Genomic DNA, 27,001 nt, shown 5'->3' on the forward strand with positions numbered 1-27,001 from the left:
CTGGGCTCCCCCTCCTGGACAACACCCAGGCCAAGGGAGGAAGGGGCAGGATTTAAGAGATGCCAGAGTCCTGAAGGCAATGGCACCCCACTCCAGTACTCTTGCCTGGAAAATCCCATGGATGGAGGGCCTGGTGGCTGTAGTCCATGGGGTCGCTAAGAGTCGGACACGACTGAGCGACTTCACTTTCACTTTTCACTTTCATGCATTGGAGAAGGAAATGGCGACCCACTCCAGTGTTCTTGCCTGGAGAATCCCAGGGACGGTGGAGCCTCGTGGGCTGCCGTCTATGGGGTCGCACAGAGTCAGACATGACTGAAGCGACTTAGCAGCAGCAGCAGCAGAGTCCTGAAACAAAGGGGGTCGAGGATTCCTGAGTACATCCCCCCCACAGCAAGATGTGAAGAAACTAGTTCGGGAATGGAAGATGAATTGATCATAAACTGACAGGCTTACCCTCACTAAGTGACTGGCTGATCTCACTCTGAGAAATCCCACCATGACCTTCCCCCTCCTGGGTCTACCTCCTCCTCAGGTCAACCACTATTTTTAAGCAGGAATATGGGGGAATAGCAGAAGAATATGAGGTCTTGGAGGGAGTCAAGGGCTAGATCACGTAGGGCCCTGTAGACCACGGTAAGGAGTTGGATTTTATTCTAAAATAAAGAATATTATTTAGAATAATAAATAACATTATTTATTACTAAGTTTGGAGAGGCTAGAATTCATCTAGAATAATCCAGGGAGTATCAGAGCTGGGATCGAACACAGAGAACCCAACTCTAGGGTCTAGGATCTTAACTGGCTGCACTTTTTTGCCTCAGCAGAACTAATGGACAACTTAGGGACAGAATTTACTTCTAAAGACCGAGAGTCTACATACTCTGAAGTGAGAATCTACGAAACAGTGTATATAGGTTTCAACTGAATGAGTCCCAGCCCCATACCTCAGTTTCCCCATCTGTGAAATGGGGATGCTAACACGTTCCTTACACAAACGATGTGAAGGTTAAAGATGATGCATGGTGCACAGCAGGCACACAGTAAGCTCTCAACAGTGAGTAGCCAGTCTCACTAAAGGCAGACCTAGGAGACAGCGAGCCACAGGGAGCATGGCCAAGGAGGCAAAGGTCCTCCTCCAGGACTTGTCATGTTTGTCAACTCCACACCCTGCTCTCCACCCCACACCTCTCAAAAAAAAAAAAAATCATAGTTGATCCACAGCCAGAGACGATTGTGTCAACAGTCAACAGTGTTCATTTTCTGAGTACTGTCATCTGTTATGTTGACAGAGAAACAGCCTGTTTCAAGCCCATTTGGCAAATGCAATTAATTTCTTCAGCATTAAATTGTCTTTTCCTAATTGTCCATACGGACACCCAGGCAGAAGGAAGAAGGGACAGAATGAGAAGGCTGTTAATGTTGCTTCTTTGCCAGTGACAGGGTGCTCTGAGGGAGGACTCTAAGCTTTTCAGTCACTGCCATGGGCAACGAGGCCCAGGTCCACCCACGTGCCCCCCAGGCTGAGGAAATCCCCAGGGCCCCTCCCATGCATGGTTGTGGCCAAGGTGGTGCAGGGGGCAGGCTGCCACAGCTCACCTGCCCAGTGTCCTCTGGGCCCCTCGCTGCAGCCCCAGGAGATGTCAGGTTCTAGGGCAGTGGCACCTCTCCAAGCCCCAGGTCTTCAAGCTGCAGGCACGTTTCTGATCGAGGCTCTGAGCCACGTCTGACTGCATAGGTTGGCAGTGTCATCTCACCAGTGGACAGAGCTAAAATAAGTCTTGCTGCCCTGAGCTGAGTGCCACCTGTGCCTGGAAGTCCCTTGGTGGATTATACCCACAGGGCCCCAGCCTCTTCAAACCCTTGGCCTGATCCCCTGAGCCATGCTTCTCTCTAAATAGCTGCCGAGGTCACCCAAACCAGCAAGCCTGGCCCAGGTGACAGACCTCCACCCTGAAAACTGCCCATCCCCCAATAGCCATCCACAAAACTCCACACGACCCTGCTGTGTCCACCCACGAGCCAACTAGAGCGGGACTCCTCTGTGCATCGTGCGGACTCCTGGTTGCAGAAGCTAGACGTCCAACGCAGTCTGGCTGAGGCAAAATGGCAGCATGTTAGCTCATGTAAACAAAACCCTAAGAGCTACGAGCCCCAAGCTGAGTTGTATCCAGATGCTCAAAAAACTGTTACTGAGACTCAGTCTTGACTCTGCTTCCATCTGTGCCTCATGCCATTGCATAGACAACTCAGGTCACGTTCCGCCTGATTCATGAACTCCACAGTCACCGGCATTCGGCTGCCGCTGCCTTCCTTCCACCCGATTAGAGCTCTTGGAACCAAAGATTGTCAGAATACACCAGAGGCATGCATTGTACACCTCTGGTGTATTAGGGGTGATATCAGGTGGCTTTGGCGCAAAGAGCACACAGTCTTTGAAGTCAAATTGGGGGCCATAGGCAGGTCACTTAACCTGCCGCATCTTAGTTCCCTCATTTGTGAAAAGGAAGGAGCGATGCCTGTCTTATAGGAATATGTGAGGGATAAGTGACAGGCGAGTACCTCCGACAGTGCCTGGCCCAGGGTGGACCCTGAATATGTTGCATGAGAGAAAGGAAGGGAGGGAGGAGAAGATGGAGGCAGGAAATGAGGGAGGCAGGGGAAAAGAAGGAGGAGAGAGAGAAGCACCCAGCATAATATGCAGCATATGACAGATGCTCATCCCTGACTCACTCCTTCCCTGCCACCTCATCTCCCATCCTGCCGACTCAGCCACTTTCTGCAGCTTTCCCAGGTTTTGTTTGGTCTGGTCCTGACTCCACCCTCCTCATCATGAGCCCTATTACCCTGAAGTCACACACACCCAGGCCACCTCCCTGAGGAGAAGGGCCCAACCCAATGGTTCCAAGCTATGGGAATCCCAGAGATCACCTTTCCAGGGCAGTTTACCCTTCATCCCTGGAAATCTGGGGCAAATCAATAGCATGGGCTTCCCTACACATCCCTCCAGCCTGCCCACTTGAGACGTCAGGCAGGAGGAACAGATGCTTCTGTTTAAGGAAAGCCTGTTATACCAGGTTGCAAACTGATGTACATTGAGTTCAGCCCACAGGTGTGTTTTGTTTGACCTGAAAAGTGTTTAAATATTTGAATAGTTTACCAACATTTACATTTGTTAACAATCTGAAGATGGGGGCTTACAGAGCCAGTAACAGCAGCCCCCTGTGATGGACATGGGCCCCCTTTCGCCACAGTGTCCACAGCCTGGCCCCTTCAGGCATTTGGATGTAGGGCTTCCAAGGTAATACTAATACATTCAGATTAGAAAAGAAGAAACAGGGACTTCCCTGGTGGTCCAGTGGTTAAGAATCCACCTTGCCATATAGGGGACACAAATTCGGTCCCTGGTCTGGAAATTAAGAGCCCACATGCTGTGGGATGATGAAGCCTGTGTGCTGCAACTAAAGAAACCCATATACCGCAATGAAGACGCAGAGAAGCCAAAAAAAAAATGTAGACAGGAAGAGATAAAACTGTCACTGTTTGCAGATGGCATGATCATCTGTGTGGAAAATTCCAAGAAATCTACATGCACGCACACTCACATACACTCACACTCCTGGAACTAAGAAGTGGGTTCTTAGTTCCTGTGTCAAGGTCATGGGAAGCAGGACCAACACAGAAAACTCAGTTTCTACACACTAGCAATGAACAAACAGTAAAATTAAATCCCAGTTATGATTGCTCAGAAAAATGAAATGCTTAGAAATAAATCCATCAAAATATTTCAGGGATGGTATGCTGAAAACTATAAAACATTGATGAAAGAGCTCAAAGATCTAAATAAATGGCGAAATGTACCATGTTCATGGATTGGAAGACTGAACATAGTAAAGATGTCAGTTCTTCCCAAATTAATAGGCAGGTTTAGCACAATTCCCGTCAGAATCGCAGCAAGATTTTTTTTTAGATATAGGCAAGCCTATTTTAAAATTTATGTGAAAACACAAAACAACTAGAACTTGAAAATAGTTGGAAAAAAAATAAACCAGGAGGAATCACATTACCTATTTTTAAGACTTACTGTAAAGGTACAGTAATCAAGACAGTGTGTTCCTGGCAGAGGGGCTGATAGATCAGGGAAACAAACCAGAGAACCCAGACATCGCCACACACAAGCAGGACCAACTGATTTTTGACAAAGGTGTCAAAACAACTCAGAGGAGGAACAATAATCTTTTAGCAAATGTTGCTAGAGCATTTGGACATACATAGGAATAATGATAATAAATTCTATGAGTGACAGGATGTCACTCCATTTTGTTCACAATTCTACCCCAGACACATAAGATAGTGATTGGCACAAAATAAAGAAGGCTAGGGCTTCCCTGGTGGGTGGCTCAGCAGTGAAGACTCTGCCTGCAGTGTAGGAGTCGCAGGAGATGCGAGTTCGATCCCTTGGTCAGGAAGAGCCCCTGGAGGAGGTCATGCCAACCCACTCCAGTATTCTTGCCTGGAGAATCCCATGGACAGAGGAGCCTGGTGGGCTATAGTCTATGGAGTGGCAAAGAGTCGGATACGACTGAAGTAGCTTAGCATGCACAAGAAGGCCAAATGCTGAAGAATTGAAGCTTTCAAATTGTGGTGCTGGAGAAGACTCATGAGAGTCCCTTGGACTTCAAGGAGATCAAACCAGTCAATCCTAAAGGAAATCAATGCTGAGTATTCATTGGAAGGACTGATGCTGAAGCTCCAACCTTTTGGTCACCTGATGTGAAGAGCTCGCTCACTGGGAAAGATCCTGATACTAGGAAAGATTGAGAACAAAAGAAGAAGGGGGCAGCAGAGGATGAGATGGTTAAATAGCATTACCAGCTCAATGGACATGAATCTGAGCAAACTCTGGGAGAAACAGTGGAGGACAGAGGAGCCTGGAGTGCTACAGCCCAGGGGATCACAAAGAGTTGGACATGACTTAGGGACTGAACAATACAAGTGTTTAATTAATGTTTGTGGCATGTACAGTGGCTTAAAAAGCTACCATTTTTTTAGCACTGTGTCCCAGAGACAAGTGTTATTATTCTGTGTGATAGAAGGAAAATCTGAAGCACAGAGAGGTCAGAAAACAGGCGCGATATCTCACAGCATCCCAGGGAGACAATATCAGACATAACTGGTCTAATTGAGTCTTCCCATCCATCGCTTTCTGCCAACTTTCTCCCACTTTTGAGTGGAGACGCTCAAGTTCAAAAAGATTGCATGAATTTTCAAGGTCCCACAGCTAGCAGGAGGCAGACCCAAAATTCGGTCTAGAATCTGCCACCCCCAGGACCCCCGCCACTTGTCCCAAAGCCTTTCCGGGGCGGGGTCTTCGCAGTGGCAGACCTAGCCACATCCCTGCTTCTCAGCAAACCCTCACCTCTCTCTCGGATTTGCTCAGAGCCTCTTGGCATATGTGGCTTAAACATCGGGGCTCCCACTGGGGCGCAGTTCACCGAACCGGCTCATTTATTCATTAATTTGCTTTCCATATTTTCAAACAGAAAGCCGCCGTTCCAGGCAAGGCAAATCAATACCGTGCTCCGCGATTCATCTTCATTCCCGCCACATCCCCGCGCCATCCGCGGTGCTTTTCACCCAGCCCCCTCCTAATGGGTTCCTGAATGCTGACGAATAGGATGCTCGGAGGCAGCCACGCCACGCTGGCAGATTAAATCATTAATATCTGCATCAGTCATTTTTACGAGCCTCCCTTGCCCCCAAACTCGTCACCACCCTCGTGTTGAGCTCACTGTTAGTGATTCAGGCGGACACAGTCAAGATGAAATTGCCACTTCTGAGATTTTATTGGCCGCAAGCTTGGAGTTATTGATTTTCTCTTCTGTGTTTCTGAAATCAGGTATCCTGCCCAGAGTTGCGGAAATTATTGAGGGGGGCTGAATATGGACTTGCTGATTTCCCTGGCTCCATTTGCCCAAGGGTTTTCTTATTTTCCTTGAAGGGAGAGAGTGATGGTTTCCTCACATTCATTTTGTAGTCACAGTTTAAAACAGGATGCTTACTATTTGCCAGCTACTGCTAAGCACTGCACAGGTGATGTTCATGATGGCCTTCCAGCAACCCAAAAAGGTGGGAAGTACTGTTAGCTCTTCAACTGAGAAAGCTGATGTTCCGAGATCCACTCCCCAAGATTACAGGGAACTTGAACTCAGGTATGCCTGACTCCAGAGAGTTCTTGCCCACCACCTACACTGCCCTGCCACCCCTGTTAGCTCCAAGAGGAGCACAGGTAGAAAGATAAGAGATGTTAGGTGTTACAGACTGAGTACAGTATTCCCCCAAAGTTCATATGTTGAAGCCCTAATCCCTAATGTGATGATATTGGGAAGTGGGACCTTTGGGAGGTGATTAGGTTTCAATGAGGTCATGAAGGTGGGGCCTCCATGATGAGATTAGTGTCCCTAAATGAAGAGGAAGAGACCAGAGTGTCCATGCGCTCTCTTTCTCTGCCATGGACACTGTGAGAAGGTGGCCGTCTGCAAGCCAGGAAGGGAGCCCTCACCAGGAACCCAATCATGCTGGTGCTTTTGGTCTTGGAGTTTTCAGCTTCCAAAATTGTTTAAACCACCCAGTCCATGGTATTTAGTTATAGCAGCCAGAGTAGACTGAGACATCAGAAGTATTACTATATCCTGGAGCAGGGTTGCAGGTCAGCCCAGGGAAGCAGGGGTGGGGGAACAAGTCGCTGGAAATCAGGGCACAGTGTGGATTTGCCTGCTTTTATACCTCCTGTGCCCACAGGTAAATCCACAAACCTGGAATTCCCCACCCTTCAAAGCAGGAGGAAATTGAAAGTATCTCCTCTTAAGTTCCAGAAGGTTTAACTTTATCTTTCAAGGATCAGATAATAAATATCTAAGGATTTGTGGGCCACACACTCTCCGTCACAACCACTCAATTTTGCCATTATAGCATAAAAGTGGCCACAGACAGTAGGTAGATGAATAGGCATCACTGTAGCCCAATAAAAGTTTATTTACAAAAACAGTCAGTGGACCAAACTTGGAGGACCATAACCTTGGGGGGCTTTAGGAGCAAGCATTTGTCATTTCAGGACCAGTGATGCTGACTTGTCTTGTACCACTCAATGGGACCAGGATGTAGGAAACGTCAGCACAGGGAGGGGAGAAGCTAAGTCCACATCAACATGGCCAGATGAAATGCAAAACCACCTCCATGGAGTGGAAGCCAAACTGCAGTCAGCCAGGGTAACACAGCAGAAATTAAGTCTAATAATAATAAAAGTATAGGCAAAAATCCTTACTGTGATCTACAAGATGTTCGTGGTACTCTCCCCCACCTCCCACCCACTCTACCTCTCTGATCTCATCTTCCACTGCTCCTCCCCTTACAGTCTTGCTCAGCCGTACTGGCCTCCTTACTCTTCTTCAAACATCCAAGCTTGTTCTCACCTTAGGGCTTTTGCATCCTCTGCCTGGACCTTAGCACTGGGCTAGCCTGCTAGAGGATGAGACCATGGGGCGCACAGACAAGCTATCCCCACTGAAGTCCTTCTAGACCAGCCAGCCCCTCACCAGTCTACCAGCTAACCATGAACAAGTCCAGTCAAGATCAGCCAAGCCTGGTCCAGGTCAGCAGAACAACACAACCAAGCTGTAGACTCATAAGAAGTAATAAGTTTTGTGGTTTTGAGTCACTTCCTCTTGGAGCTCTTTCTTACACAGCATGAGCTAACTGACACAGAAGACTGTGCCACCAACTGGCTGGCTGACTAAGACGTTCACTCTATCTGATCCCTGAATTCCTCATCAGAAAAATAAGAGAATCATAAAAATTTTACTCCTTCCTTTGTCTCATATTTCAGCAATATTCAGCATTATATCTCACTCCTTTTTTCTTTCTTTATTGAAGGATAGTTGACTTACAATATTTCAGGGGTTAATTTCAGGGGTGCTGCAAAGGGATTCAGATATATATACATATATACACATATACATTCTTGGTTTATTTTTTCCATCATAGTTTATTACAAGATATTGAATTTAGTTCCTTGTGCTATACAGTAAATCCTTATTGTTTGTCTGTTTTTTACATGATAGTATCCATCTGCTAATCCTCTACTTTCAATTTATCCCTCCCCTCTCTTCCTCTTTGGTAACTATACATTTGTTTTCTATGTCTATCAGTCTATTTCTGTTTTGTAAATAAATCCATTTTATCATTTTTTTTTTAGATTTCACATATAAGTGATGTCATATGATATTTGTCTTTCTCTGACTTACTTCACTTAGTATGATAATTTCTAGATCCATCCATGCTGCTGCAAATGGCATTATTTCATTCTTTCTATGGCTGAGTGTTATTCCATTGTGTATATGTACCATATCGTCTTTATCCATTCATCTGTTGATGGACACTTAGGTTGCTTTCACGTCTTGGCTATTGTAAACAGGCTCACTCCCTTTTCCTGAAACTCTTTCTTCCCTTGGCTTTTACAGCATCACAGTCACACTGTTCTCCAATTTCTTCTCCCCATACCTTCTACAGCCTGGTACCTGGCTGTGAAATATTGAAGCTACTCAAGACCTGCCAGTAGGCTTAAGCTAAACATGGTCCATGATCTGGACTTGGGCAAGAAACCCAGAGTGAGCACACTGATCCTCCAAAAATGGGATCATGACATTGGCAAAAAGGAGAACGTCTCTTAGGCTGGATCAACTGAAACTGCCACAATCAGAAATGAGGATGCCATCCTTAACCTCTCTCCCTATAAATAATTCTTTACCCCTACCTAATCCATGATCAAGTCTGGTGTATTTTACCTCCTCAGCGTCCCTCAACTCCATCCCCTTGTCTTTTTCTCCATCTTTAGCACCCTGTTGTTGCTCATTGTTCAGTTATTCAGTCGTGTCAGACTACTTGTGACCCCATGGACTGCAGCACGCCAGGCTTCCCTGTCCACCATCTCCCAGAGTTCGCTCAAACTCATGTCCATTGAGTCAGTGATGCCATCCAACCATCTCATCCTCTGTTGCCCCCTTCTTCTTTTGCCTTCAGTCTTTCCCAGCATCAGGGTTTTTTCCAAAGAGTCAACTCTTTGCATCAGGTGGCCAAAGTATTGGAGCTTCCACTTCAGCATCAGTCCTCCCAATGAATATTCAGGGTTGATGAATATTCATTGGAAAGACTGATGCTAGGCCAATTTTATCCCTTCCCTGGATGAAAGCAGCAACCTCACAACCTCCCCACCACCTTGACCTGTGCTACATCTTCCAGCAGTCCCCCACATTTATCCAGCAATCACACCAGGTGTCCTCCTGCTCAAACTCTGGCTGCTCATTGCTTTTATAATAAAGACAGGCCCTGCATGGGTGCCTCCTGTTGGCCACTCCTCTGGGTTCCTCCTCACTCTCTCCAGTTACTAAAATGGCCACCCTTCCTCCCACCACAGGGCCTTTGCACATGTTGTCTCTTCCTCCTAGAATGTTTCCATTTCCACTTTTACCCTCCCCCAACTCCTTTTCATTCCATAGATCTTAGCTCAACATCACCTCCTCAGGGGAGCCTTCCTTGATCTCCTAACTAGGTCAGGTACCCCTCTAACACATTTATAGCCCTAACTTTCCTTCATGAGCACTTGTTATTACTGTCATCTCAGAGTAGCAAGTATTATTCTTTGAACAAGAAGAACAGAGATGTGACACTCTTCCACATTTACTTCTTACTTAAAACAATCTCAGAATATGGGTTCAACTATCCTCAGAGGTGAAAAAACTTGTTCAGGACTCACAGCTAGAAAAGACTGAGCAGATATCTGAACCCAGATTGATGTGACTCCAGAGTTCAGCCCACTTCCTCTCATTCGTGGTCGTCTAACTGGGATTCCATGGAGCCCTGGAGTTCAGCAGGTATGAAGCCTCAGGGAACGAGGGAAAGCTAAGCAGAGTCAGTGCCCTGTGCTTTCTGTCCATCTCTTTACCGACCTGAGTCCCTCCCAGAAGCCTGAACTCTTATTTCCTGTCCTTATCCACAGCCTTCATCCTGGGGCATGCACTCTGGCTAATCTTGAACTTGGCTTCCCAACCTGTTCTTGACTTCCCTGGTTCTTGGCTTCTGTCTCCAATCCAAGGCCTCCTGATTACCCCTTGAGTTGGGTACTTATTGGTACCACTTTCTCAGCTCTGTCCTCTAACTTTCCTCCAAACCTTCCAGTCAGACTCACCAATGGGATGATGCCTCTTCAGACTCATTTGTTCTTCTGGCTGACATGGCTCCTTCCTGGTCCAGAACCTAATGGTCAACACACTCCCTTGGTTCACCCTACTCTGTGTGTAGGACTGGGGTACCTGGTGACTTTTAACAGTCAGTAATTACTCTGGCAGCTGATTCAGGGTATCTGTCCACCCCGAAGTCCTTGGTGACTTTGATGTCCAATGTGAATAAACCAGTCCACCTCTTCACCATCCTAGCCCTTAACCTTCCCATCTCCAATGGATTTCACTTTCCTTCCACTTTGACCACTCACACCCATGATCATGACATGTCAGCATCTGCTTGAACTTGAATCCCAGCCTCCTATTTATCAACCACCACCTCCTATCCTTGCAACCAAGCCCTCCCCTTCCATCACTCACTACCACTTCCATCTCTTCTTGGACCACTTTCCATCACTTATCCCCTCTTCCTTGTTTTCTCAACCCCTCCTTCTCTTTCATCCTCACCATTCAGTCATGACAAATTCTTTTCAGTTTGGAAAAATCTAAATCCTTCCTTTAGCTGATGCTCTGGTGCCTGATCCTATCCCCTCATCTTTTACCACTGGCATCACTCCAAACTAATTTTGCCACCAGCTTTGTCTCATTGCCTGAGGACTTTATCTGGCTGCCAGTGCCCACTCTTCCCATGAATACGGGAGGCCAAAAGTGCCTGGGAATTAATGCTCCCTCAACCAATGAGGGATAGTCTTCGACCAGTGACTGGGAATTGGTGGGTAAATACCCCAGTTCCCTTGGCTCTCGTGGACAATAACTCAGGTGCCTGCTCCGTACTGTCTTCTCTAGTTATCCAGTGAGATTAAGTTCCAGTTTCCTTCAGTGATTACTTGTTTGCTGGCACACCCTTTACTGATTTCCTTACCTTTATGTCTTACTTCTTCATTCCCCTACTGCTCTTTCCTGGGATTGCCTCCAGAATAAACTACTTGCATTTAATCCTGTCTCGTGTCTGCTCAATGCAACATTTCCTCTGGAGACTGCCCGTCTCACTTCTCTTTCTTGGACAAGCATGTATATATCTACTCATCTCTCTTCCATTCCCTCTGCAACCTCCTGCAGCCTGGTTACTACCCCCAAAGCCCCATCAACACTGTTTTTCTTAAATGTATAGAATGGCCTCCTGTTTTATTTTTTCCTCTGTACAACTTGCAACATGTTGCCACTCTCCTTTCAGAACTCTCTCCTTCCTTAGCTTCACAACATCACTCTCTGCTTTCCCTCCTGCCTCTCTGCCATCCCTCATCGGGTTCTTTCTTAACTCCTCCAAACTCCAACTGCCCTTCAAATGTTGAGATTCCTAAAGGCTCTGCCACCCTTGGCCTTCTCTTACTCTGAGGCTACACAGTCTCCTTGAGTGATATCAATAGCTTCCAATTAGGGGTTCCAGTTGACTTCCCAATTGCTCTACCCACCAAAGCACAATCCCAAGTGTCAGATCTTGACTGCAGCTGCAACCAAATCTCTCCAACATGTCCTAAACCCAAATCATTCTTTCCTTTCATGATTAATGTCATACCCATCCACTTAGTCACCCAGTGCACGTGAAGTCATCTTAAACTGCTTCCCCTACTTCGCCTAGGCTGCACGATTCACCACCCAATCGTGTCAGTCTGGTTTCCTGAATCTCTGTCTTCTCCATCCCCATGATCACGACGGTGGGCCCAGAACCCCACCACTTCTCTCCCAGGTTTCTGTAATAGCCTCCTTTCCAGTTTCTCTGGCTCCAGTTACCCCAACCCTGACTATCCTCTACACCCCTGGCAGAGGACTTCTTTCTGCAGCTCAAATAGGAGCTCCTCATTTTCCTGCTAAAACCCTTCAATGATCTCACTGCCCTCTGATGAGGTTCAAATCCATTTACAGGATTCCAGCACCCTTCATGACCCACCTCTCCACCACATTCCTCACCACTTTGCATGCTTTAGCCTGAATATTAGCAATACCTGGAGAGCTTTTAAAAAATACCAAATCCTTGACTCCACCCCCAGAAATTATGACTTATGTGATCAGGGATGAGGTACAGGCATTGGTATTTACCACACCAATCATTAGCTATCCATACCAATTCAAATGAGGGTGATCTTCATGGGGGGCATGCTTTCATTGCTCCAACAGCAGCCCCTTCACAGTGCTTCCCTCATTAGATGACTGGATACAGAGCAGTTGAATAGATGAATTAATGAATGATCAACATTCCCCAGACAGGAATCTGAGCAAACCCCAGGAGATGGTGAAGGACAGGGGAGCCTGGCGTGTTGCAGTCCATGTGGTCACAAAGAGTCCGATATAGCTTAACAACTGAACAACCCCAGTCCCCTCTGGCCATGAGAATAGGAACTTGTCTCTTTACTGCTTCCTCCTCCTCCTTCCTCCTAGAGCAATGCCAATGCACATAGTAGGTGCTCAATCAATGTTCAGTGAGTGGATTCATAAATATCAAAGAGGAGAGACGAGCAGCCGCCCTGCCCTCATTTTTCCAGGAGAGCTCTGGGGAGCAGAGACAAATCAAATTAAACTTCCTACAGTTTTGCTAAAATGGAATTTGCCAAAGACGTCCTGAGAAATGGATTTAATTAGGTCCGTTAATAGGGGAGTCGTTGGTGGCTAAGATTTAAAGCTGAGGCTGGAAAAGGTATCGATAATTTTCCCATTTTAAATTATATAGGAGGCTATTTCTCACTCCTGCCTTAATTATGAGAATGCAACTGGATGAAACCTCAGCTTTGGAGGGAAATAAAGCCAAGACAGAAGCAAGCCCTGGTATTTCGTTGAAATGGAGCCTCAGAGGTGTCACAATCTTACTTGACTGGGTCAGTTCAGGTGTGCTGGCTGTGAAAGAAGCGGGGTGGGGACGGGGCGGGGGGGGGGTGGGAGCCAAGTAGCACTGCACAGCCAGATCTCATTAGCTAACGATTGTCAGTACAACCCCTTGTGGCTTTTAATTTCGAGAGGCATCCAGGATAGAAAGGTGTGGGCGGTCTCTAAGGATGGTGTGAAATTCTGCACAGGTTTTCAGAGCTCAGTAGCTTTCTTGCATTCCATCCCTCATTAGGCAGTTTTAGAGACCTGAGTTCTAATTGGTTCCACAAGCAGATCCTGAAAGGGACATGCCCTTCTTGATGGCTGAATAGCATCACTGACTCGATGGACATGAGTCTGGGTGAACTCCGGGAGTTGGTGATGGACAGGGAGGCCTGGCGTGCTGCAATTCATGGGGTCACAAAGAGTTGGACACGACTGAGCGACTTATCTGATCTGATCTGATCTGATCAGAAATACTGATAGTTCAGCTGGTGAAGAATCTGCCTGCAATGTGGGAGCCCTGGGTGCGATCCCTGGGTTGGGAAGATTCCCTGGAGAAGGGAAAGACTACCCACTCCAGTATTCTGGCCTGGAGAATTCCATGGACTTGCAGAGTCCATGGGGTCACAAAGCGTCAGACACAACTGAGCGACTTTCACTCACTCATCAGAAATACTCAATTATCGCCAAATGATGGAGCCAAGTCAAAGCAGCCCCATTTGGGGTCCTAGCTTCCTTCAGATACAAAGACCCTTGAAGACCCAATGAAGGACAATCTGTTCTCTGAGGACTCAGGAAATGAGTCTTGATACACTACAGGGCATCATTCATTTTTACAAATCTTTTCTGAACGTAATTACGTGTCAGGCAGTCCTCTAGGTAGAGCTGGGACAAGGATGAGGCAAGCGAGAAACTTAGAGGCAAATTTTTTAAATTTCTTTATTTTTAATTGGAGGATAATTACAACGTTGTGTTGGTTTTTGCTGTATAACAATGTCAATCAGCTATTGTTCAGTCACTAAGTCGTGTCCAACTCTTTGTGACCACATGGACTGCAGTATACAAGGCTTCCCTATTCTTCACTGTCTCCCGGAGTTTGCTCAAACTCATGTCCATTGAATAGGCGATGCCATCCAACCATCTCATCCTCTGTTGTCCCTTCTCCTCCTTCCTTCAATCCTTCCCAGCATCAGGGTGTTTTCCAATGAGTTGGCTCTTCATATCAGGTGACCAAAGTATTAGGCTTCAGCATCAGTCCTTCCCGTGAATATATATGCTGGGCTGATTTCCTTTAGGACTGACTGGCTTGATCTCCTTGCTGTCCAAGGAATCAGCTGTAAGTATAACTATATCCTCTCTCTCTTGAGCCTCCCTCCCATCCCCCTTCGTCCCCTTTGGGTCATTACAGAGCCCTAAGCTGAGCCCCCTGTGCTGTGCAGCAGCTTCCCACCAGCCCCCTCTTTTACACCAGGTCTCCTGCATTGCAGACACACGCTTTACTGTCTGAGCCACCAGGGAAGACCCTCTTTTACACATGGTAATGCATATATCTCAGTGCTACTCTCTCAATTTGTCCCATCCTCTCCTTCCCCTACTGAGTCCACAAGTCCATTCTTTACATCTGCATCTCTGTTCCTGCTCAGGGGCAAAATTTGAGAGAGGGACCAAAACACTCAGGCAACAAGATAATCAATATTTTAATACAATATTATTAAAAATTAAAAATGAATGCAAATATATATGTATAATGAACAAAATATCAACATTTTAACTAAATTCAGGATCTAAGGGCTTAAGCCTAAGGTCCTTACAGGACCTCTCTCTCCTGCCTCACGCCAGTCCCAGCTCTGGTTCTAGGCATTGGGGACACAGCGATGAATTGATCAAAACCCCTCCTCAAGTAAATGCCCAGGTGGTGGGAGACGAACAACAAACAAAACAACCAAGTCGAATACACAGGGCTGGTGGAGGTTGTTATGGAGACAAATAAAGCAGAGAAGGGGGACATTCCATAGTAAACATCTCAAAATCCTCCCCCAGCCCCCAAGTGCCCCCCAAGTGCCCTGGGCACTGGAGCTCAGTTTCCCCTTTTGTAAACGGAAGGAATACTGTCAACCTGCCTCCCTCATTTTCTGCCAATAATTCCTCCTCTCTAGTTCCTGGTTTAGTAGAAACTTCCCAGGTGACTCAGCAAGAGACATGGATTCGATCCCTGGGTCAGAAAGATCCCCTGGAGAAGGAAATGGCAACCCACTCCAGTCTTCTTGCCTGGGAAACCCCTGAACAGAGGAGCCTGGGGGGATACAGTCCATGATGTCACAAAGGGTCAGACACGACTGAGTGATGAAACCACCACCGTGGTAGAAAGAACAGGGACTCCCAGCCCAGTCCAAGGGACAGACCTCAGCCCCACCAGTCACTTGCCCTCGGTCTTGGGCGCTTAAGTCACTTACTTTCCAAGCTTCACTCAGGCGCTCTGTCAGCTGAAGGATGGAAAGGCAGAAGTTCCTAACACTGCCCGGAGCCCTGTGCTGAGCTCCTGAAGTTCATTTCTTCATTTAACCCTCACCGCAATCCAGTGACAGTGGGTATTTCTCTGGGGTAGAAAGCTGACACTTCATATTTTGAGCCCCGGTGAAGGAAGGTAAGGCTTTGAGGTTCTTCGGGCCCATTTCTTGGCCATAAGGCTGCACATCTCAAACCGCCCCAGGGTTCTGCACTGAGCGACCTGGAGCAAGTCCCTGGATCTTTCTGAGCCTTATCGTCCCCATCTGAAATATGGGGATTACGATGCTCCCCACCCTGCAGCACTGACAAAGCCAGATACATCTGGCGTACAGTGGGTGCCCCATACATGTGGGCGCCCCTTCTCCCCCAGCCCCTGCCCTGAGCAGCGATACCAATCTCCAGGGCGACGGGGCAGAATTAACCGGTGAAGTTCAAATGCAGCCCATTTCCTATTTTCCTGACAGCCTATTTCATGGATCACAGAGACCCAAGTACAGCTGCTTATTCACCGGAGGAAAGAATGAATTCATTTTCATTCCTTAATACCTGATGTGACCTATTCACTGTTGATCTCTCCTCTCCGAGGCTACAGCCCTTCCTGTGGACTTTCAATTTGGCCAGAGAGAAGGATTGTGCGTTAATGACAGAAAGTCCTGCCCGGAGAATGCTGGGAGCTGCATCTGCGCCGTGCGGTGATAAGTCCAAATGAAAGATATTATGTCACCTCATTTGAATTAAACAGATGAGCTATAGTCCTAGACCATTAAAAATGAACCAATCTGCTGGAAGGATTCCAGGTGCTCGGCACTCAGCGCCCCCCGAAAGGTACCAGGCTCCCACGGGGTTTTATATCCTCATTTTCTGCCAATAATTCCTCCTCTCTGCAATCGTAGAGGAATAATTTGCTCAAAAGGCCATCACGCATCAGCGGCGGCCACATTCTGCGGGCGGCCCTTACTGTGCTCACTTAGGGCCGGCCCTGCCCTCCTGGGACTCTCTCCTCTAGGCTCATACAATCAGGGCAACCTGGCACTGGGGGTACACTGGGAGGCACCAGGGAGCCATGGGGCAGGCAGCCAGGGCTAGTCTGCAGACCCAGTGATGATGAGCTGCCCTCCCACCCTGGTGATGGTTTCTCCCTTGGGAGTTCTGGGGAGCTCCCCGCCTGTACCCAAAAGCCCAGGAAGGGAGGCATCATTTCCCTTTACAAAAGGGGAATCTGAGCTTCAGAGCCCAGGGCACTTGGGGTCGCATCGCTTAACCTGGAGTGCCTGGGAGGGAAGGCCCCCCAGGCCATGGCCCCGCACCCCCTCTCACCATGCACCCCACCTTCTGGGACACCAGTGACCCCTCCCTCACGCTCTGCCACCCATGGGCACCATGGTCCAGGCAGGCACTGTTTCTCCTCTCTGAGAACCTCTGTCCCCGATCTGCAAACCTGTAGTTCCCCAGGTGCCCCTCAGAGTGAGCCTGGACTAGGAACCAGAGGATGGGGTTGAAGCCTGGCTCTGCCGCTTACAGCCAGACAGCATTAGGAAATATCCTGCTCACTGAGCCGCATCTGTAACTTGGGACTTAATAACTAAGGGCCTTTCTCCAAGGTTCCTCAGCCCTGACACCCTTCCTGGCCCCAGACCAGAATCTCATCCAACAGGGCAGCTAACATCCTCCCAGCTTTAGGGCTCAGCCCCTGGGCAAAGTGGCGCTCTATTTTCTCATCTGTCTGTGCTTAGGTGCTTCAGTCGTGTCCAGCTCTTTGTGACCCCATGGACTGTAGCCTGCCAGGCCCCTCTGTCCATGGAATGTTCCAAGCAAGAATGCTGGAGTGGGTTGCCATTCTCTTCTCCAGGGGATCTTCCCAACACAAGGATCGAACCCTGGTCTCTTAGGTCTCCTGTATTGGCAGGTGGGTTCTTTACCACTAGCACCACCTGGGATTTTTCTCATCTAATCCGCCCTAAAAGTGAACAAGTCTGGTTTTCCCTATGTTGATGAGAAAGAGACTTTATACTAAAACTGCATTATAACAGTAATTAAAGTTGCTCAGCTTTCCAAGCGTCAGTGTGGCCCTAAGCACTTTGCACCTGTTCATTCAGTGAAGCTTTAGGGAACGCGTGAACCTCTTCCAGGTACTGGGGACAAAGCAATGACAAAATACAGGCTCCCCTGACCTGAAGGATGGCAAGAGCTGACCGTTCCCAGCCCTGTTTCTCAGGGGAGGAGGCTGGGGGGCGGGGGCTTGGATAACCTGCCCAGGTACAGAGCTGGCTGGAGGCAGAGCCTGGGCTAAAGTCTCGCCCAGGAGCCACCACCCTGGACTTGCAAGCATTCAGAACTGAAGGTTGGGCACCCGAGGACTTCGGAAAAGGGGCTCCCCAGCCCTGAGCTCTAACCGGGTGGCCCACTAGCTGAGGGTGCCTAAGAACCACTGAGGAGGAATCTCTTCATGGCACTGCAGGTCTGATGGATGGAGGGATGGAGTGGGTTTTCAGGGATCATTTTGACTGTGTTTGACTTTACCACAGGTCAGGAAGATCAATGCACCCCAGTTTGCTCAGCCCTGTTCCCCTTTAAAATGGAGGGTCCCACAGGCCAGCAGCCCTCTCGATCACACGCTGAGCCAAGACACTAACACCCACGTAGGCTCGTGTGTTCTGCGCTCAGCGCCCTCTCCCTGCAGGGCCTCTGGTCCCCCTACACCCAGTCCTCTCCTGAGACCCAACCTGGTCCGTACTTGTGGCCTGATGGAGGCTGACAACACAAACAGCCCCCTGACATCCAGCTCCAGGGGTGGGGATGGCAGATGTTAACCGCTCTGGGCCGAATGTAGTGAAGCCCCCCAGGTGTGAGACCTGATGTTTCCCGAGACAACCTCGGGTCTGGATGGTGGCCCTGCCACCTGGGGGTTTTACAGCCAGAGGCCATTTTTCATCATCTCTCTGAGCTGCTGTTTCATCAGTCCATCTTCACCACAACCTGAGGGGAGCACGAGGCAGGTTTTCGATACTTAGCGTTTAGTAAAGAAGACTGACTGCAGGCTGGCCTGGCCCCGTGGAATCCTTCTATAGCCTAGAGGAATAATCCCTGACCCCATCTGTGGGCGAGGCCACGCTGGCAGACTCCATGGATGCCCCCACCTCCCTTCTTGACCCCCAGGGGTCAGCCTCTGCTGGAGATGAGAGCTGACGGATGGAGCAGCGGACGCACCCAAGCACAACATCTCCGCCTCTCCTCTCCACCTTGCCCTCCTCCCTGGCCCTCCTCTCTTCCCTCCCCTTCACTCCCCATCCCTCCCCATCCCTCTCCCCTCCCACTGCCTCTGCCTCCAGGCTTTCTCTGGCACCTCAGAGGCTTGCTCAGCCAGCTCCGGAGAAATGGAAAAGGCAGTAGATGCCCCAGTGGGGCCCAGAGCCAGTAGGTAAATGTCCCAGCCTCTGCGAGGCCCCAGCATCACTGAACCCCAGGCTGACTGGCCACATTCTCCATAAACAAGCCTTCACCGGCTTCTTTCCTTCCTTCCCTGTCTTACCGCCCATCTCTTCACTGGGGTTTCTTGGAACCACCTCCAAAACGACTGGTACCCGAGTCATGCCTTAAAGTGTGCTTTTGAAAGAACCCAAACTGAGACAGAAAAGCTAGGTAACATGCCCCAGATCGCACAGCTGGGAAGTGGATTGGAACTCAGACATCAGCTTCACACACTGACTCAACAGCTCCGTGACTCTGTGGTACGGTTCCCACGCTGGGCCTAGGGATACTCAGCTCCATCCCCAGTCTCCTCCGTCCTCCCTTCCCATCCCCCAGTGCATCCACAGTGAAAAAAAGTGAGGCAGGCGCTTTGCCCCAGCTCACAGGAAGCTGGGTGACATGCCCTGAGCAGAAAGAGTGGGTCCCTCCTGGCAGCACTCACCCTTCAGAGAGGCTCACCCCCTTTCAGCCACCTGGCTCCTGCCGCCCCCCACCCAAGTGAGTCAACTCTCCAGCCAGAGCCGAACATTTTGAAAAGGCCATGTTAACCAAATAAGGACCAGATAAGGTAGGCAACAGAAAATCCTGTGGTTTATCCCATCCCTAAGCTGAACCTCATGGTAGAAGAAGATGAGCCCCAGGGGATGGGGGAGACGTAGCTGCTCCATACATAATTAAAACAAGTGGAAGTTTTCATAGTCCGTTTGGGAGGACCCTTCTCTTCTCGTCAATCCTCAGGGGAAAGGTCATGAGAAAGAGACACTTAAAGGGATGTTTATCACAGAGGGGGAGAGAAGGAAAAGTAACCTAGCCACTCATCGAGAGAATGGATGAATCATGACATTCATCAATAGGATGAATACCCTTAGCACAGTGAAAATGAGCTTGGCTACACACAGAACAACAGATGAATCTCACAAATATAATGTTGAACATAAGCAAGTTATAGAAGGATATATAAAGAATGCCACTTGTATCAAGATTAATAGCATGCAAAACAATTCCACACATGGAATGGGAATATGTCCTTTTCCTTTTATACTTCAAGTATAAAGACATGCATCAGATTCAGGATTGCCACGGGGAGATGTCAGGGGGAGGGGTAAATGGGTTTTAGGCTATATCAACAGAGTCTTATTTCCTGAATTGAGGGATGAGCACACAGATATCCACTTTATCGTTCCTTTTTTACACCTTAAGTAATGTAAAAAGTGGGGAGAAAATCAATCATGGGGCCACCCAGAGGAAGAATTACCTCGCTCCCTTGAACCAATTGCACTCCAGGCCCTGGCTGAGCTGGTTGTCTTTGACTTGATCCTGGGAGGAGCTATAGAATCCCAGGTCCTGCTGCCAGGGCCCCAAGTCCATCCTTGGAGACCACCTGTTTAAGCTCCAGTGGCAAGCGCTCCTGAGTAGGGAGGAACCCACCATTCCTGACCCACGGGTATGCCTCTCACCAGGACAAGACCTGCCTGGTGACCAAATTAGGTAGCCAAGACCTGGGCTTTGGGGCAGAGAGAGGATGAAAGGAGACTGACTGAGATATTCATGCCAATATCCAGCTCAGCCCCCACACACGGTCCCTCCCACAGCTCCAGCCCCAGCACAGGGAGCTCCGTGTTTTCCCCAGGTGTGCACTGGGGTCTGGCTCCAAGCGAAACGCTCACCGTGCGGCCCAGTGATCACACTAGCTGATCAGGGATGCTCTAAAGTGAGTGAATGCCAGTCCTCACCCCGATGGCCGGATGCTGGGAAGGCACCAGAGGATCTCAGGGGAGGCGCCCGGATGAGGATGCTCCATGTGGACAATCTTGGATGCCCCAGGGATGCCGAAGGCCAGAGGGATTTGTGGTTTTAGAAAAGTGTGTTTAGGACTTCCCTGGTGGTCCAGTGGTTAAGAATCCACCTGCCAATGCAGGGGGCACAGGTTTGATCCCTGGTCCAGGAAGATCTCACATGCTGCAGGGCAGCTAAGCCTGTGCACCACAACTACCGAGCCCATGCTTTAGAATCCATGCTCCACAAGAGAAGCCACCACAGTGAGAAACCCGTGCAGCGCAACCAGAGAGGAGCCCCCGCTCCCTGCAACTAGAGGAAGCCTGTCTGTAGCAATGAAGAGCCAGCGCGGCCAAAAATAAATAAAAAATCACATAAGAAGTACATTTGTGTGTCTGTGTGCATGAAAATACTTATATACATGTTCACATTTACTCATGTATCATACACACATGGATCATACTATGCACGTATTCATGTATACTTATGTATGTCTTTGCATACATGGTGGGGGGGGTCGTTTAGTTGCTAAGTTGTGTCCAACTCTCGTGACCCTATAGACTGTAGCCTACCAGGCTCCTCTGTCCATGGGATTTCCCAGGCAAGAATACTGGAGTGGGTTGCCATTTCCTCCTCCAGGGGATCTTCCCCACCCAGGGATCGAACCTGTGTCTCCTGCAGCTCCTGCCTTGCAAGTGGATTCATTACCAACTGAGCCCCCAGGGAAGCCCTTTTACATATATACATACACATATTTTATGTATGTATTCACATATACACACGTATTCATGTATACATACGTATATGCCAGTGTACACACTTCTTTTTCATGCATACACCTATGTTCTGTCTTAAAGCAGAGGCTCCATGCGGGTTGGGCAGCACGGTGAGGCCGTGGAGCCTACAGAGCAGACTTGCCCTGGTGTTTCCTATCAGCCCTCAGAGCATCCCTCAGGCAGCAGCATCATCAGTGCTGTTGCTCCATTTCCCAGATGTGGAAGCTGAGGTCCAGAGGTTAAGTTGGCCACACCACGTCCCCCGGGTGATAGACACAGAGTTGGAATCCCAGCTCACTCCGGGTTTGAGGCCCTTCCTCTGGCCAGAGCCCCTGTGGAGCAGAGCAACCAGGCTGTTCACCTTGCATTGTGTGGTCTACTCCCAACTCAGTCTCTCACTGGTTTTTTCTTAATATTTATTTTTATTTATTTGGTTGCAGGAGACTGGGTTCAATCCCTGGGTCGGGAAGATACCCTGGAGGAGGAAATGGCAACCATCTCGTTCTCTGTCGCCCTCTTCTCCTCCTGCCTTCAATCTTTCCCAGCATCAGGGTCTTTTCCAGAATTGGCTCTTCGCATCAGGTGGCCAAAGTATTGGAACTTTAGCTTCAGCATCACTCCTTCCAATAAATGTTCAGGGTTGATTTCCTTTAGGATTGACTGGTTTGATCTCCTTGCAGTCCAAGGGACTCTCAAGAGTCTTCTCCAGCACCATAGTCTGAATTTTAGGGATAAATATTCAGGTGGGAGGCCCACGGCTGCTGGGCCGTTTCCTGGGCTGGTGAAGCTCTCTCTGGTGACCTTCTTTCCCAACCTCCTAGTCTGAGAGAGCACAGCTTCCCCATCAGGGCACTTGGCTGCTGGGTTGCTGAGGGGACGTGGTGGGGCAGGGAAGCAACCCCAGGGCCCACCGCAGAAACCTTCAGAGGTAAAGCCAAGCCAGTGAAACACCTCAGGGGCGTCCAAGCATGTGATATATTGATATCAGTCTATGGAACAAATAACCACCCCTCCCCCTGGTCTTGGAGGCTTAGTCCAAAAATAGCCTACAGCTTGCTCACATCACAGGTGCGTTCGGATGAGGGCAGGATTCTCTGCATGATCGTTCAGGCACCCAGGTTCCATCCACTGTGGGCACTGCCGTCTGCCGTCTCCAGCAAGTGGCTTCCAAGGTCCCTGCCGACAGGGAAGAAGGAAAAGGATGCACGTTAATATCCTTTGGTCATCGCTCCTGCCCATCTTCTCTTGGCCCCAACAGATGTGAGGGGATCGGAAGCCTCCATTTTCTAAATGCCTGGGAGAGGAATGAGATGGTTTGGTGAACACATAGCTTTGTCTTTGTCACACCAGGGAAGGCCAGACACCGGTCTCCAGGACACACATGTAACATGATCGTAACCAGGCTTCCTCTCTGAGCCTCAGCGGGGACTCAAGAGTCAGGTGAAGGTCCTAGGGTACCCGCAGCTGTGTGAAGAAACTAAGATAATGAGGGAAAGGGGGATCTGGCAGAAAGACACTGGATTGTGCATTTGGGTAAGAGAAGGGTTCCACCGGGCAAACAGCAGTGGAGACTGGAAACCGGAGAGGCAGTCTGGTACCTGGTCGCCAGGATGAGAAAGGAGGCCGTGGAGAAAACAGCCGTCACCCACTTCTCCCCTGACGCGCCGTGGCACTGGGGCTGTGAGCTCAGGTGTGTATGGCTCTCTTGGAGCCTCGAGTACCAGCATCTCTGGAAGGTGCCAGGAAATAGCACCTGGGTGGGCCAGCTCTGGCCTGATGCCTTCTCGAGACCCCCCGAGTGACCAACAGAGCCTTCCAGGAGGAGGATGCTGAGCGGAGCCTCAGCTATTCACGGGGTCTCGATGTATCTGCTGGTACTGAAGCTGAAGCTACCTAGGCAAGAGAGGAACAGCACTCTCGTCACTGGTGCGCTCTCTGCCCTTTTTCCTGGACATGCCCCCAGGTGTCCCTCCAGTTCTTCAGGTCCAGAGTGCAGCATACCCGGGGCAGGTAGGATGTGAATCAAACGAAATATGAGTGTCAATAGGCTCACCATTAATCCCCAGCAATGGGGGCAGTATCGTTTTGTGTTCACAAAAGGACAAAGCCAGTCCTGAGCCTAGCTGTTCAGTGCGTGACCCTGCCCGCCCCCTGCCAGTCCCCTAAAGCTAGATTTATCCCTGCTTCCTTCAAGAGTCGGCTTCTACCGTGCCACTTTCTCTGGCATCACCACTAAGCCACCAAGCTGTCCCTTCCCAGCCAGTCCCTGGTGGGGAAAGCAGGGCTGTGGGGATAAGTCAGACCACTGTGATGAGCAATCAAGGGAGAGAGTCACTGTGCTCAAAAATCCAAACGCATGTTTATAAAAAGCTCCCAACATGGTTATGCTACAAACCTGAGGGTGCACAGTCCACTCTCAGTAAAGACTCAGTGAGCGTCTATTATATGCCAGCATTATGCTGGGTGTCAGAACAGAACAGAAAATAAGAAATCAAAATTTCTGGACACTGCAGCAGAGGGAATGTATGGGAATAACCAATACATAAACATAATCACAAATTGTAACAAAAGCCATGCTTTGCTATGCTATGCTATACTAAGTCACTTCAGTCGAGTCCGACTCTGTGCAACCCCACAGACAGCAGCCCACCAGGCGCCCCCGTCCCTTGGATTCTCCAGGCAAGAACACTGGAGTGGGTTGCCATTTCCTTCTCCAACGCATGAAAGTGAAAAGTGAAAGTGAAGTCGCTCAGTCGTGTCCAACTCTTATCGACCCCATGGATTGCAGCCTAAGAGGCTCCTCCGTCCATGGGATTTTCCAAGCAAGAGTACTGGAGTGGGGTGCCATTGCCTTCTCCGACAAAAGCCATAAGGTCCATAAATCAGGATGTGACATAAAGAACAATAGAGGGACCTGCTTGGGGAGGCCAGGGAAAGTTTAATGAGGAACACTGGAGCTGAAACCTGAAGCGACCAAGGGAAGAGCATTCCAGGTGGTGGGAACCAGCAGTGCAAAGGCCCTGTGGCAGATAAGAGCTCAGAATAACAAAGTGGCCAGCGTGACTGGGCATCCAAGCTGACGATGGGGTAGGGTGTGACACGGGACGAGGCTGAGAGAGAGTCAGACCTGGACCAGGCAGGGCCATGGAAAGATGGAGGTTAAAACCCTGACTGTGAAATTCTCTGCAGTTCTCAGGAGCACAGAGCTGAGCGAGGCGCAGAGGCTCAGAAAATGACAGGATGTGAGGAAACACACACAGCTCATAAAGGTCTCAGCTGGGACGCAAAGGCAGGTCTCCTGATCCGGCAAAGCAGAGACCACAGGCCCCTTTGAAAGTGGTTCTCAGCCCTTCTGCACTGGAGCCTCCTTTCTGCCCAACTGCAGCCCCTGATGCCCCAGGTGCCAGCACAGCATTGTTCTCCCTCCCGCCCCACCTGCCCGCCCGCATCACAGGCACCATCACCATGGGAACCAAGCCAGCCAATCAGAACCCTCCCTTTTCAAGGGGACCTTTATAAATTGAGCCTCCTCTGCCCAGACACACCACATCCAACACCCAGAGGCCTCCAGGGCCCCTCCTCCTGGAGAAACCAAGTCAGTTGCCCCCCACTTTCCTCCAGGGCAAGCAAGGGGAATCTCCCAGTGGGGAGGCTCAGGAAACGGGTGCAGGTCTACAGTCAGCCAGCCTAGAGCCCCAGTCCCCCTCATGGCCTCGCCATGATGCAGAAGCCACGCAGGAGCCCCTGAGAGATTCCAGTGGTCACCTGGGAAACACCGTGAGCCACGAGAGCAGCGTCCTGTCAAGCCTGCAACACTCCAGCCTGGAGCAATGCATTGACATCAGCCGGCTGAGCAGCGGCTACGCAGGGGATGAGGAGAACAGCAAAGTCAGCTTGCCGGGCAGCCATCAAATCGTGCGGTTGAGCAGAAGGCTCCACACCCAGGCAGGCGGTGCCCAGAACAGCCAGGTGTGCGCCGTCTACTCTCCCAAGCAGCTGAAGAGACGACTGGCCCACCAAGCCAAGGGCACCAAGCAGACTGGAAGGGAATAGTAAGACCAGCCTGGCCAGGGGCAGTGGGGAGAGCACTGCCAGCAGCTTCAGCAACATCAGTTTCATCAGCCTGGGCAGCAGTGCCCTAAACTACCAGGTGAGTAGCGGGCTGGTCAGCTCTGTGGGCAGCCTTTCCTCCAGCCAGGCCAGCAACCACCAGAGCGTCAGGGTGGACAGCCACGTGCAAAGCGGGCTGCAGAGCAAAACCAGTCTTCCAGGGGACAAAGCTGGGGACAACGTGAATGTTAGTGACCAGGTCGCCAAGGATCAGCAGCCTGCCCAGGTGCACGTGCCTTTATGAGAAGACTCACCAGCCACTGGGACCTTGAAAAACACATCATGTGAAGACCCAGCAAACCCAGACTTCACCCAGAGTGGTTATCGCCAACAGAAGTAAGAAAGACCTTTTAAAAGTATATGCTGGGTCAAAATCACCAGTGATTTTGACTTACCTGTAACAACAGCCATCAGCAGAAGAGCCGTATGTTGCCAACTACACTGAAAATCAGCAGTCAGTGATGAGACCGTCTACACTGAAAACCATTCTTGGGAAGAACACGATCAAGATCCACCAGTGCTGGGTCCACCTGTGTTAACACCACCAGTGGCCATAACATCAGTCCTGTGAACCCCAGTGACGAGCCGGCCCTGACAGCATCCGTCAGTGACAAAGCCATCTGTTAGAGAACCATGCACGAGCCGGCCCTGACAGCATCCGTCAGTGACAAAGCTATCTGTTAGAGAACCATCCTTGGTGGGGTCACCTGTGCCAGAACTCATCCGTGGAGACCACCATTTTCAAGGCAAGTGTCAACTGTTATTAAGAACCATCTGCAGTTAGAAGAACCTTCCACGATCCATCCCAAGTGAAGAACACCACCTGTAACCAACACCAACCATGATGAGCTCAGAAGGCACAACCACCAACCACAGCCGGGATTGTCCATGTCGAGAGCCAGCTGATGCGAGTGCTGTCAGTGGGGAGCTCAGTCCCAAGCACGCTCTGTAACAGGCGCTGCCCACAGGAGCCGGGAGCATCTAGAGTGCACACTCATGATGACTGCGTCAAGGGAGCCCCATCCCTGAGGAGCATCATCCAAGGAAGATTTACGCTTTCAATTTTGAACACTGTTTCCCGGCAACTTCAGCCCAGGACCTTCCCAAGAGCAAGTGCTCTTTGGCATCCATCCGTGTCTCTGCTGGGTCTCAGAGGAGGCAGAGAGACAAGAGGAGAGGCCAGGAATCAACCTTTGTTGAGATGGTTGGGGCAGTGCTTCCCGTGGCAGGACAATGCCATGACAAATGCTTAATGGTGACAGGGAC

At 49.7% G+C, this 27,001-nt stretch overlaps 1 protein-coding gene across 1 annotated transcript; it reads left to right on the top strand.

The window, feature by feature from the left end:
* Positions 1-23,235: 23,235 nt before the first annotated feature.
* On the top strand, positions 23,236-25,678 carry LOC104986742 (chromosome unknown open reading frame, human C16orf82). The gene is made up of 2 exons (XM_010837426.1): positions 23,236-23,315; positions 25,165-25,678. The coding sequence occupies exons 1-2, from the start codon at positions 23,236-23,238 to the stop codon at positions 25,676-25,678; spliced, it is 594 nt and encodes a 197-aa protein (XP_010835728.1).
* The last annotated feature ends 1,323 nt before the right edge of the window (positions 25,679-27,001 follow it).

Source organism: Bison bison, unplaced genomic scaffold (assembly GCF_000754665.1).
Source record: "Bison bison bison isolate TAMUID 2011002044 unplaced genomic scaffold, Bison_UMD1.0 scf7180017864072, whole genome shotgun sequence".
Taxonomy (NCBI): domain Eukaryota; kingdom Metazoa; phylum Chordata; class Mammalia; order Artiodactyla; family Bovidae; genus Bison; species Bison bison.